Consider the following 13,406-nt stretch of genomic DNA (forward strand, 5'->3'; position numbering starts at 1 on the left):
TTAGAATATATTTTTTTAATATTATTTCTATTTTATAATTTAAAAAAGTTAAATTGTTTATTTTATTTTGTATGAAAATTTAAAAAATTTATAATGATTAGATGAGATGAGATGAGAATAATTGTGAAAACAAACGAGATCGTACTTACTAGTGGACTCAAATGTACCGATGAAAAAATATTATCATCCCATAGATTCAACATGAATACGAAACAGGTTTATATTTATATAAATGTGTTCTTTCTTAAATCAGGATGATTAAAACACATTAATAAACGAGTTAATAACGAATAAATCTATTTAATTAATTTGAAAGTAACCCGCAATAATCTATTTAAAGTTTATTTTAAAATTATAATTTTACTTTATTAAATTGTAATATTGATTTTTTTCAATATGCTTATATTTTGTTGTTGTTAATTCAAGATTTATACTCGTATTTGTTATTGTAGAGTTTGTAATGTCGATTTTATTATAGGTTAAATTATAAAAAATATTGATATTTTTTTATTAATAGGTGATCTTATTTTTTTTCTTAGATATTGTAGTTACTAATAAATATAAATTTTAACTTTTATGTAACATTATGTTAATCAGATTAAATAAGAGATTATACATGTTAGTTCAACCCAACTCATTTATATGAAACAAGTTGAAATGAGTTGTTTTTAATGAATTATTAAACGGGTAACAAAATCCGTTATTTAAATGGATTGAGTTATGATTTAAAAATGTGATACGTTTAACTTAACAGATCGAATTTAAATTGACTTATATAGTCGAATGCTCGTAACTTGACACGACCCATAAACACGAATAGTCATCCCCTACTCAAATGAGTATGGAAGCATCACCTTTTGTCAGCTTAATATTTATTCAAGAGTAATACCCCTACTTTATCTCACTCTTTTTTGTTGGGGTGACACATGATTTATTAAAAAATACAAGATAGAGGGAATCTAGATTTTAATTTTTTATAATACATTTAGACATTATTTTATTTTGAATATAGCCACATGACAGTACCAATGTGGTGGTACGTCAATGAAGTAAAATGAATAATATAAATTAGAGACATAATAACATTACTTTTTATTCAAACATAAATCGATTTTGATCTCATCATCAACTTATAATTAATATTCGTTTATTTATATAATAATCTAAGTTAGTTTATGACTTATTTATAAGTTTTTGTTGAAGAGAAATGTTTTAATTATAAAATAATTTTACAAAAGTAAATAGATTAATTTGATTAAATATGACACGTTAAATTTTTTTATTATAAAATAAATTTTATATATCATATCCAATTATGTCTATTTATAAATTTATTTTTATAAAATTCTGAAGTTATTTGGATAGTGAGATGATATGATTTTAAATAAAAATTAAAAATTAAATAAAATATTATTATTGTTTAAAATTTTAAAAAAATTAATTAATTAATTATATTTTGTGAATAAATTTAAAATAATTATAAAAATGAGATAAGTTCATCGGTAATCACATAGCTGAAAAAGAGTTCATTCTGGTTTGATCAAACTCACCACAGACAACTTATCAACAATGTTGTTCGATTACGGCAGGAAAGGTACACACTAGAAGAACGGAAAACGGAATAAATCAGTTCGGTCTTGCATGACAAGGTTTCAGTTTAGCGAAGTCTCTCCTCTAGGCCCATCTGTTAAATATGGGTGACAAGGGAGACGCAGCCAAGAAGCAACCCCAACCTCCAGTACCACCACAGCAAAAGCAACAGCCAGTTTCGTCTTCTCCCAAAGACCCAGTACTCGAGGAAGCAACAGAAACAATATCACACCATCACCAACCTTCACCGCCGGTCCTCCCCACCGGTGGAGTTTCTCCATTTATCTCTGCCGCCCCTGATCTTTATGCTCCAAGTGGTGCAGTTTCATCATCGTTTGAACAACAATTTGAGGTTGTGAATCCAAAGAGAACTCGATGTACTGGCCGATGGAAGCAGCTTCTACCATCCCCAAACTCACATCATCAAAAGCAGACGCAGTTGGCAATACAAAGCACGGAATCTAGCCCGTCACCAACGAAACTTGCAACCAACCCACGAAGCCGAGAACCAGATATCACGGCTGCTTCCTCCTCAGATACGGCGTCATCTCCTTCGCGCTCTCCTTTGCGTTCTTTGTCTGCTGCTTCTGGCCAGGACACGAACAAGTCAGAGGGAGAGCAAGTCCACCATCAAACCAGGAAAGGGAAATATGTAAGCCCAGTCTGGAAACCCGATGAGATGCTTTGGTTGGCAAGAGCTTGGAGGATTCAGTACCAAGGTGGGTCTGAATCGGATGGGTCTGGTTCATCTTCAAGAGTGGAGTACTTAGAGAGTGGTCAGACAAGAGGTAAAACTAGAGCCGATAAAGATGGAGAAGTCGCTGATTTTCTTCAAAGACGTGGGGTCAATAGGGATGCTAAAATAGCTGCAACGAAGTGGGATAATATGTTGGGGGAATTCCGGAAGGTTTACGAGTGGGAGAGGGGAAGTGAGAGAGAAGTTGGAAAGAGTTACTTTAGGCTTTCTCCTTATGAGAGGAAGCTCCATAGATTGCCGGCTTCGTTTGATGAAGAAGTTTTTGACGAGCTTTTGCAGTTCATGGGGTCTAGAACGAGAACTTCTCTAAGTAGTAGAGGAATCAGTTCAGGAATTGTCGGCATGGATGATACTCGCAAAGCTCTTGCTGGGGCAAAAGCCCTGCCTCCACCTCCTTCATTCAAAGAAGATGAGCTCCCTCTCTCAGGTAAATTCTGTAGCTTTCCTCGCATAAGATAGAAAAATCAAGCTTATGAGTTAATCAATGAAAACTATAGTTTCATCTCCTTCTCTTTGCTACAGTACGCATTTAGGAATGTATGTAAACTTCATGAACAAAATCTCGTTCTGTCTTCTTCTCCTCCTAGTCAGACTTTTGTAACGAAAACAATTATTTTGTCTTATACAGCTCAGGCAAAACAACTGGTTATGACCGGTGGAAGTGAACGGCCTGCATTCCATGGTACCAGAGGTACCTTACTAGGGTTCGAGCCTTCTCTAGACATTGTAGGCTCTTCGTCTTCAAAAGAGCTTCGTCGAATTGGAAAGATACGAATGACATGGGAAGTCAGTTTGCTTATGGGCCGAAGAAGGTGAGCACCACAGGGGAGAGTGAGGCTTCCAGGCTCAAGTCTTTTGAAGGCGGATGAGCTCACTTTTTTTGACGATGACATGGTCCCTAGCACCATGGAAACCTTCGAAGATGGTCCTCTTAGAGGCTTCTCTGTGGATAGATTCGTTCCAGGAAAACAAGTCAAAGTTTTCGGCAGGAGAAAGTCTTCGTCTGCCACAGCTTCTTTTGGTACGTACTGTTGTACAATTAAGTTGCCTTTCTTAACAGCCTGGGAAACCATCTTATAACTATCTTCTCATTCATGCATGCCAGGCCTTACAGAGAGAGTACTCTAGCAGCTTCCTTTCAACGATTCCCACGCAAGATGTAAGCAGGATTTATTTCTTACCATTCTTACTTCCAACAATATCGTAGTCCTGAGCTCTAGTCGCCTTGGCCAAAACTTAGTTAGAAAATTCATTTTTATAAATTTAATTAGTTACTTTTCAACATTATCAAATAACATATTCTTCAAATTTATCACTATTTTATTAAAATTTTAATTTTAATTTTTTCATTTATTTTAATTCTAATTTCAATTTAAATATTTATTTGTTATTAAAAAAATAAACATTAATTTTCTAATATTGATATTAGATTTAAAAAAAAGAAGTGTCATCAATTAATAATAATATTACAAAATTAAAACTTGAAACACTTCACCAAGATGATGCCACGTCATTAAAATGATGAGTGATTGAGATTGACCGCCTTATGTGATTGAGTTTGAGATTTGGGCGTTTCGTGCTTTTGAGACAAAAAAGAATTTTCTAGAGTTGTGAGCTCGTACGAAATGAATAGCACCCGAAAGAGAGAATTTTTTATGACAAAATAATATTTGACTAGCAATTTGGACGATTTGACTAGTGAAAATTATCAAAATTAAAAATATTGTAGTTTTGTTGAGTCTATTACAGTGAGCTTTTATGCAATCTAGTTAAATTTTGACAAAAATATATATAACTTTGTTGAATCCACTTCTACAACTCTAAGGTTGTGTTTGGATGTTGAAGTGAGTTGAGTTGAGTTGAGTTGAGTTGAGATGATAAAATATTGTTAGAATATTATTTTTTAATATTATTATTATTTTGAGATTTGAAAAAGTTGAATTGTTTATTATATTTTATGTTGAGATTTGAAAAAATTGTAATGATGAGTTGAGATGAGTTGAGAGATGTTTGGTAACCAAATGAAGCCTAAATGATAATATTTCCGTTGTGAATTAAACAATTTATGGAGCAGTTTTCTAATAAATCTACATTGATTCCCGGGGTAGGGTACTCAATTTATGATACAGTATGCATGTGCAATGATCTTTGTTGGTGCAGCTTCTCCTTCATGGGAACTTCAAGATCCGTCGGAGTACTACTTAGGGTGCCTCCGAGTTCCGCCACCCACACTACCAAGCTTGTTTGAGTTGTCATGGCACTTACAAGAGCCACCAGCTGAAGACTTGCGTTTTCCACTGCTATGGGATGTTTACCGGGACTTACCTCAAGAGAAAGAGCTTTTCTTTACAACCTCTACCGATATGTTAGACTGTCGAGCCATCACCGACGATATTCTTGGCCCAATTATACGACATAACCCTAGTATCAGTGGTACCACTGCTACGTGTAGAGACTCTTTTATTGGACTTTGGGATGATTGCATTAACAGGATTGTGTCTAAGTTTTGTTCTGTTGAAATGGTTGTTATAAGAAAACCCTCTTCAGCATCGGAGGAAAGGTTGCAGGATCAATGGCCGAATGTGACAGGTTTCGTGAGGAACTTTTGCTTATGGAGAGGAGAGGAGGCTGATCAATTAAGGGATGGAGCCTTGGTGCCCTCGTCTTCCATAGCGGAAAAGGTTCTGTGGACCTACACGGATATTCCTTACATCTTGGGCTACCATGCTGTTGGATATTTGGTCACCTTTTGCGCATTAAGCCGCGGACGTGACCGGATTATCCGAACGGATTTGTGCTCCCTAGACCTATCTTCACGGTGGAGAGACTCAAAGCCCTAGTTCCATGTTACAGAATTGCTGGCCTATTGCCATTGCTTGCAGACTGGTGCTTCAGCAGCTTCAAGAACGGTGGAAATCTTAAGCTATTTGCTTATAATGATTTTGAGAGGGTTAATATGGGAAATGGAATTGTCATCGAAACGACACCAAACACTGTGACTCGGCTTTTCTCGAGCAAAAGAAAATGGGCTGCAGTGAAGGAAATCTACGATTTTCTTGATCACCGAATCCCACACGTGGAATCCATTTTCCTATCATCGGAGAGAGATCTGGCATTGGTGTTTAAGCCAAGAGGGTGCAAATTCAAACCTACCAATAGTGATCTACTTGTAGAGGCTCTCAAGTACGTGACCAAGGCTCTGGTGGCACTACATGACCTATATCTTTCGTACACAGAGACTTGGGTTGGGACAAAGTGATGCGACGAAACGACAGGGAAAATGAGTGGTTCGTGTGCGGATTAGACGAGGCAGTGGGTGCACCACAAATATATCCACATAGGATGCCAGCAGAGGCGGCGCGTATTCGGTACGCGCCGGAGATGGGAAGAGGACTACATGGGGTTAAAGTAGATGTATGGGGCGTGGGTTATTTGATAAAAACGGGTGGGTTGGCTGGGGTCCCGAAGATGGTGAGAGAGCTTCAGAGCCGGTGCTTGGACCCGAACCAGGAACACAGGCCGACTGCAGTGGACTGTTACCACCACCTGCTTCAGCTGCAGTCATCTCTGTCGGCGGGTGGCTACTGACATATATGATTGATATGGAATTATTAAGCTTTTTATATTTTTTTCTTAGCTTAGGAGAACGTTCTTTTAATTTTGATATATATTCGCGTTGAAAATGAAAAGGGTTATTATCATCTTTATCCTGTACATTTGTTAATAAAATAAATAAATAATAGAAAATAAAAGATGAGTAGAATTTTTCAAATTAAAATGGATATAGGGCTTCAAACAATACTTGAATATTTGGAACAGAAATGACGGTTGGAGAAGTACTATTAATTTCAAAAGTTTAACATTTTGAAATTAGTGGTGATTTTACGTAATATTGTAATCAGTAATGCTACATACAGTCGTGAAATGTGCAAACACCGCGCAGTCGTTTTGAAAAAGAGTGAGGTCCACTGTTAAAAAATTAATTTTTTTTCACGTGGGTCCCATATTTATTCATTTTTTTCAAAGCGACTGCGCGGCGCTTGCACACTCACGATTGCAAGTATCATTTCTCTATTGCAATAAAGATTTTGAGTTTCAATCGTAACTTTACACTTTATTTTATTTAAATAAATATTTCACATGATGGATTTACTCATTGAATTTGGTTAAAATTTTTTTTAAATAAAATACAAATAATAAAATCTATCATTTTTTATTAATTTAAAATTTGGACACAATTGATATTTCACAACTGCTTATGCGGGCACTTTTTTTTTTTATAGAAATAGTCTCATTTCATTAATGAACCGAAATTACAACTGTGACTTATCAATACATGAAAAAATTCAGACTATAAGCCAACTACGCATAAGCTCTAGGGCTTCTCCACACACAATTTTCTTTGTAGTGGACATTGTTTTAACTTCTTAATAAACTCTCTCCTAACAAAGAAAGCATTCTGTAGACAGAACTTGAAGGCCCCTTTATCCTCGTAGGGAGGAAGAATACGGGACACTACTATAAACACTAAATCCAATAGCCTATTTCTATTTTATTAAAAACTAAGATAACAACTACTACCTAACAACTACTAACTAACAATTAAACTACAAAACCACAAGCCTCGGTGAGACCCGGACGTCACGCCCACCGCAAGCATCGGCATCTCGAACCCTGATGGCACGAGCACCCAGCTCACGCACGGTCACAACAGCCTCCACTACGCAGGTAGCACCTATGCGCGAGCACTGATCGTACGATATCACCGGCCATAACATCGCTCCCCACTCTCGAATAGCTCTTGCCCTAGATTGCATACGATCCAAAGGCACAACACCTCACTTGGGTCAACAGAAGAACACAAAAGCAAACACAATAAAATACTGGAAGAGAACAACAAAGAAATAGAAAACCAAAACGAATGAACAATGCACGACGCGACGGCAGTGGCGCGTGTAGGGTCCTATTCACTCGGGGAGGAAAAACCGACGGTCAATCTTGGAAGCCCCGGAGTCAAGGAGTCCAAAGAAGTAGAGCGTGGCATCGGCAGAGAGCTCTGCGGTGGCGCGTGATGGGCACGCGTCGATGAGATTGGAAGCTTCATCCCGCGCGTGCTGGCTACGCTCCACTCCAATGAACACCATATTTGGTGGTCTTGAAGATCGGCGGCTGGGCTTCATCCCGGTGGGGCGCGTCTATGATAGCAACAGCTGGAGAGACCCGAACGGCGATCCTCCCTTCTTCGACCTAAAAAACAAAAAAATAAAACAAAAAAAAACACTACACATAAAATACCAAGGACATACAAAAAGGGGGAGGGGAAGGAGAAATATATAATTTCGAACCGGTCAGAATTTTGGCCATACTAGCTAATATTTCGGCATTTACTTTTTTCTTCTTTTATTTTCATTTCTTCAAACTGTAACCTCATTTTGTTACCTTCAATTCAGACCATACTATTTATAATTTTTATATATATTTCTATATAATTTATTCATATATAGATTATTATTTTGGAATATAATTTTTATATATAATTTATTCATATATAGACTATTCTGAAACAGTATCTAAAACTGTATCGATATCGATATCAAACTATTTCGTTTCAATACCTCGATCGAAACAATCATTGAAACGGTATTCAAAACATTGGGTAATACTGATGTGCAAATGCACTTACAATTCCTTCTTATTGGACTAGCTTATGGCTGATCATGTACGTATAACGTCCACAACAACGATATAATGTTTCATCCAAAATATATAATATACTGTAAGATTAAATTTATAAATTAATACTACAAGATTAAAACTATAAATTTTTTAATTACGTAAATTTATAAATTTATTTTTATAAAAAAATACATATATCGCTTCTCTTTTTGTATGGTAGTTTAAACAAAACAGTATCAAATAAACGCAACACAATGGAACCATTTTTTGTTGTTCAGTAGTCATGCATGCATGTATGGAGTTGCATGGCAATGATTAACGCACAGAAGAAGTGATTGTTGTATAAGCGGGTTAATGCATGTGTGGGCATGCACGATGTCGAGGGTTTTAAGGTTTTCGTGGAGTTTTACTTTCCGGCCTTCTGATTATAATTGATAATGTTTACTTTGATACAGATTTCATCATATGTCAATAGCAGGAGGAGTACGTCAAATCCAAGTTTGGGTTGGCTTAAATTTAAAAAAATAATAAAATAACAAAACTCAAGGCACTACAAAAAAAATTATTTATTAACGATCAGTTAATTCTAACGAAATGATTATTTATAATTAAAATTAGTTACAAATAGTCTTTTAATTACAATAAATTAATTATAAAAATTTATTTTTCTTGTACTGCACGTACATCTCGAACGCAGAGCTCTAATATAAATTAACAAGTTCAGGTTGGTTGAATATTGTGATAAAAAAAAATAAATAAATAATAATAGCGACGATTTGTAGAAGATTTGAACTGCCGGCCGATTTGGGGGGCTCCTAGAGAAATTGTTTCTCTTGGTTAAAGTTATTTGCCCTCACATGATCACATCCTCCATTTTTAGAGTCCCTAATTAATTTCTTGTTCTTCGTCAGTACTACCATTGGAGTGGGTACATACGTTTGCTGAATGCATCGAATTAACCTATTCTTAGCCGCTCCGCGTGTATATTGAGATGAGTTAAGTTGAATTAAATTATAAATATAATATTTTGTAAATCTCATTAAGATATATTTAACTTTTTTAATGTCCATATGCTTAACTTTTTAGATTGAAATAAGTTTAACTTCTAATAAAAAATTTTAAAAAAATAATAAATCCTATTAATAATTAATTTGATTGAGATAGTTTAGTTTATTCAACAAACAAGTGCAACCATATACATGATATCAGGTTTGCTCTTAAAGGTTTTGACAGATGAGAATTTCAAAAAATACATCTAGATGAGAATCGATGCGTACATTACATTACTTAGTGGACTGACTCCAAAAATATTTTTGAAAATATTACACTTTCTGTCATTCCACCTTCTTTAGTAAGCTTCCACAGTTGGAAAACCCACCTTTTATCCTGAGAGTATTGACATTGGCTTCATCAAAAGCCTAGTCAAATGCAAAATTTGATGAATTTTTTCAAAATAGGGTTGCATTAGATTATTCAAATAGATAAATGTGAAACTTTAAGTTACAGTAAATCTATAGGTTTCTTCAAATTTGAAGGTCTACTATTCATTCATCAAATCTATTTTTTATTCACTTTTAATCTCCAAATGTCTTTTTTATTCACATTTAATCTCTAACCGTCTTGTAATAATAATGTAAGAATCAAATTAAATTATTAATCAACATATGATTAGTGTAATTGTAAAATATAAAAAAAATAAAAATATTTTTATTAAAAAAATAATATTATATTATTATTTTAATAAATTTAATAACTAATTTAATGTGAAGTTATGATTAGAGAAATTTTAAATTTATAGAAATTAAGTACTTTTTACTAAATTTTAAAGATAATTTTAATAAAGTCAATGTCAACGCTCTTTGCTGACGCTCATGTATAATGTTAGATGCTTTGATTAAAAAAAAAAGCGCAACCTTATAATTTTGGTTTAGTCCTTTGAGCTCTCGATGGTCTGATTTGTAATTTCCATCGTGATATTTAATGTACGATCTGTCATGTCTAGCCTGTCGTAGTAAAAGTTGTAAAACCCTAATTTGCACACCCTACTTTTATTGCTGATTTTTATTTTATTTTATTTTTATTTAATAATTAAGTAAATATTTTTTTAATAATATTATAAATTTAAAAAAAATTAAAAATCAACCAGTGGATAGCGGTGGGAGTAGAACCACCCCTTGGTCTTATTATCTTGTCTGTTTGAATTGAAATATGATATAAGATAAATAGAGATGATTTATAAATAGTAAAACTTGTGAGTTGAGATGAGTCGTTGATATGATTTTTGAAAATTTTGTGTTCGGATTAATGGAAGTGAGATGAGATGGTTTTAAGTTAGAATTTTGTTACACAACCTCCACCACACTCTATATTTTTTTAAATTTTTAAATTTTTTTTATTTTTTTTGAGTTTATTCTTTTTAAATTATTTCAAATTTTCTATTCATTATTCATATAATAAATATTTAAAGAAAAAAATAATAAAAATTAAAAAAAATTTAGAATGTCGAGTGTGAAGATGTTGTGAAGATTTATTCTTTAAGTTATTGGAGAGAAGATAGATGCGAGTCCTACAACTAATTGTATATTATTTGTAATAATTTTGTTTTATAAATAAGTAATAATAATTTTTTAATAGAAAATGGCCAATTTGTTTTTATAATAGTAGAAACCAATAGAAACCATCTCAAAGTTAAATAAAAGAGTATTTGGATTAGAGAGTGTTTTACCTCATTTCAACTCATCTCTCAATCCAAATCAGAGTTTAATATGTCAGGTGTGAAATTAAGATGAGGTAAGATAGTTGAGTTAAAAATTAAAAATAAAATAAAATATTATTATAAAATATTTTTTTAATATTATTATTATTTTGAGATTTGACAAAATTGAATTACTTAGTTTATTTTATATAAAAATTTAAAAAAATTATAATAATTAAATAAAATAAATTGAGAAGTATTGTAAAAATAAACGAGACCTGAATGTTCCACTCTAAAACTCCCGTTGTTTTGTCATTTGGAGTGCTTGAATATAATTTATTAAAGACTTTCTACAATCTAATCATATTAAAGACTATATTTTTCTTCTTCTTGTGTGTCAGTTATTTTTTAATGATTATTACGGTATTTGTCGTAAGAAAATTTTTTCTTTTAAATAATATGAATTGTGTACTCTATAGTCTATGCATAGATTTAGAGAATAGAATAATTAGTGATCATAGTAAACATACAACCCTGGTAATTGTAAAAGGGAGAACAGAGTAGTTGGGAAGGAAATGTTGTTACTTCTCAACCGTCCCTAAATAGAAAAATGTTGTTGGGTTTGAATGTTGAAATGAGTTAAGTTGAGTTGAGATGATAAAATATTGTTAGAATATTATGTTTTAATATTATTATTATTTTAGAATTTAAAAAAATTAAATTATTTATTATATTTTATGTTGGAATTTAAAAAAATTGTAATGATGAGTTGAAATGAGTTGATAGTAGTTAAGAATCTAAACGTACCATACTCTCACCGATAGGAGTCCGATTGGGTCTCGAAATTTTTTTTATTTAGTAATTAAGAAAATATTTTTTAATAATATTGTTAATTTTTTAAAAAAATATATTTAAGGATATAATAAAAATGAATAAAAAATAAATACATTTTTTTTGCCCTTATTGGGACCGTCTCTTGCTACAACCTCCGTGGGTGTACGACTGCTCCCCTAAATAATAGGAAAAAGATGAGGGAGCGGCGCGTATAGGGTTTGGCTGGCGTGGGTTTGGTCCAGCGTCCATATGAATGACATTGTATTCTCCGATTTTGTATTTCAGCCTCTTTATTCATTTACTGCTTCCAAATATCATATGCCTGGTCTTGCTACACGTACTCACGTGAGTGAATTGACAAAATGAAGAGAAAAGTAAACGGAAAAGTAAGAAATGGAAAAATAAAAAGTAAAAGTAACGGAAAATAAAGGAAATGGAAAAGCAAAAGAAACAATAACGTACAAACGGAAACACGAAGAAAATGCCCTAGATCATCATCCCACCCAGCAATGCCTCTTTAGCCGGAAAAAATGAAGAAAAACTTTTTAGGATTTCACCGGAAATATAACGAAAATGAAAAAAAAAAAGAAAATCAGCAAAGTGAAATTTCAAATTTTTCTAATTTTCTAAATGATGCTGAAATAGAATTATTATATTTGAAACATAAAAAGAGAAAAATAGATTATTGGTAAATAACAATTTGCTCAAAAAAAGTGCAGGATGGGAGGCGATTGAAGAGGCGTACTGGTTGAAGAGGCAATGGGGCTATTATTTCTAAGAATATGATAAAATTACTACGTTACTATTACTTATTTATTATTATTTTTTATATTTAATTTTTTTTAATTTTTAATTTTATTTAATGATTAAAGAAGCGACTATTAATAAAATTATATATTTTTAAAAATTTTTTATTGATTAAAAATGTTAAAAAAAATACTTAAAATAAAATAATAAAAAAATAAAAAAACTGCAAATATACTATAAATAATAAATAAATAAAAAAATAATAATAACTCTATCACAACCCTTATTTCTACCTTTACTTCTTTACTTTTCTAACCCTTCGTTTCTTTTAACTTTTTTACATTTGCTTTATTTTTTTTCACTTTTCCGTTTCTTTTGACATTGTCGTTTATTTTCTTCTTTTGTCAGCTATAATGTGTGGGGTTTTAATTAGACGTTTTTTGTACGCTTTCTTAAAATACAAAAAGCATTTCTCTTAAAAGTAAGAACAGGATTACTATCTTTTTATTATTTATTTATTATTTATAATATATTTATTATTTTTTTTATTTTTTTAAATATTTTTTTCACTTCCTTAATCATTAAAAAAAATTAAAAAATATATAATCTTACTAAAATTTATTTCCTTAACCATTAAATAAAATAAAAAAATAATTAAATATATAAAAAATAATAAAAAGATAGTAACTCTATATTTTCATTTCTTTTATATGCATGGCTCAAGTCACGATAGATATAATGATCCAGTACAAGGGTGACCATCCGATTTTGTACCGGAGGGTCAAGGTCACCTTCTTTATTTTGGGTAGGTGCAGCAAATTAAGGCCTGGTTTGTTTTTAGTAAATATCTCATTTCATCTTATTTTATTTTATCTTATTATTATAATTTTTTTAAATTTCAATAAAAATAAAATTAATAATTCAACTTTTTTAAATTTCAAAACAAAAATAATATTAAAAAATATATTCTAACAATATTTTATTCAACTTTTTAACTTTAATCTCAACTTATCTCATCTCATCATATCTCTAAAAATAAACGAGTCCTAAATGGCTCATGTCATGATGGATTAAACGTGTCAAAACTGCTGGTACTCAAATAAGGCT

The 13,406-nt window shown here is 32.1% G+C and overlaps 1 protein-coding gene across 1 annotated transcript; it reads left to right on the top strand.

Annotated features, from left to right (window-relative positions):
* The first annotated feature begins 1,659 nt into the window (after positions 1 to 1,659).
* Positions 1,660 to 5,987, top strand: LOC121252397. Its single transcript, XM_041152004.1, is given in 6 exon segments — positions 1,660 to 2,774; positions 2,976 to 3,159; positions 3,250 to 3,368; positions 4,508 to 5,161; positions 5,164 to 5,567; positions 5,570 to 5,987. Coding segments are annotated over 6 exon segments (2,808 nt in total). The 5' UTR covers positions 1,660 to 1,693; the 3' UTR covers positions 5,936 to 5,987.
* The last annotated feature ends 7,419 nt before the right edge of the window (positions 5,988 to 13,406 follow it).

The sequence above is a fragment of the Juglans microcarpa x Juglans regia genome, chromosome 2S (assembly GCF_004785595.1).
Source record: "Juglans microcarpa x Juglans regia isolate MS1-56 chromosome 2S, Jm3101_v1.0, whole genome shotgun sequence".
Classification (NCBI taxonomy): Eukaryota; Viridiplantae; Streptophyta; class Magnoliopsida; order Fagales; family Juglandaceae; genus Juglans; species Juglans microcarpa x Juglans regia.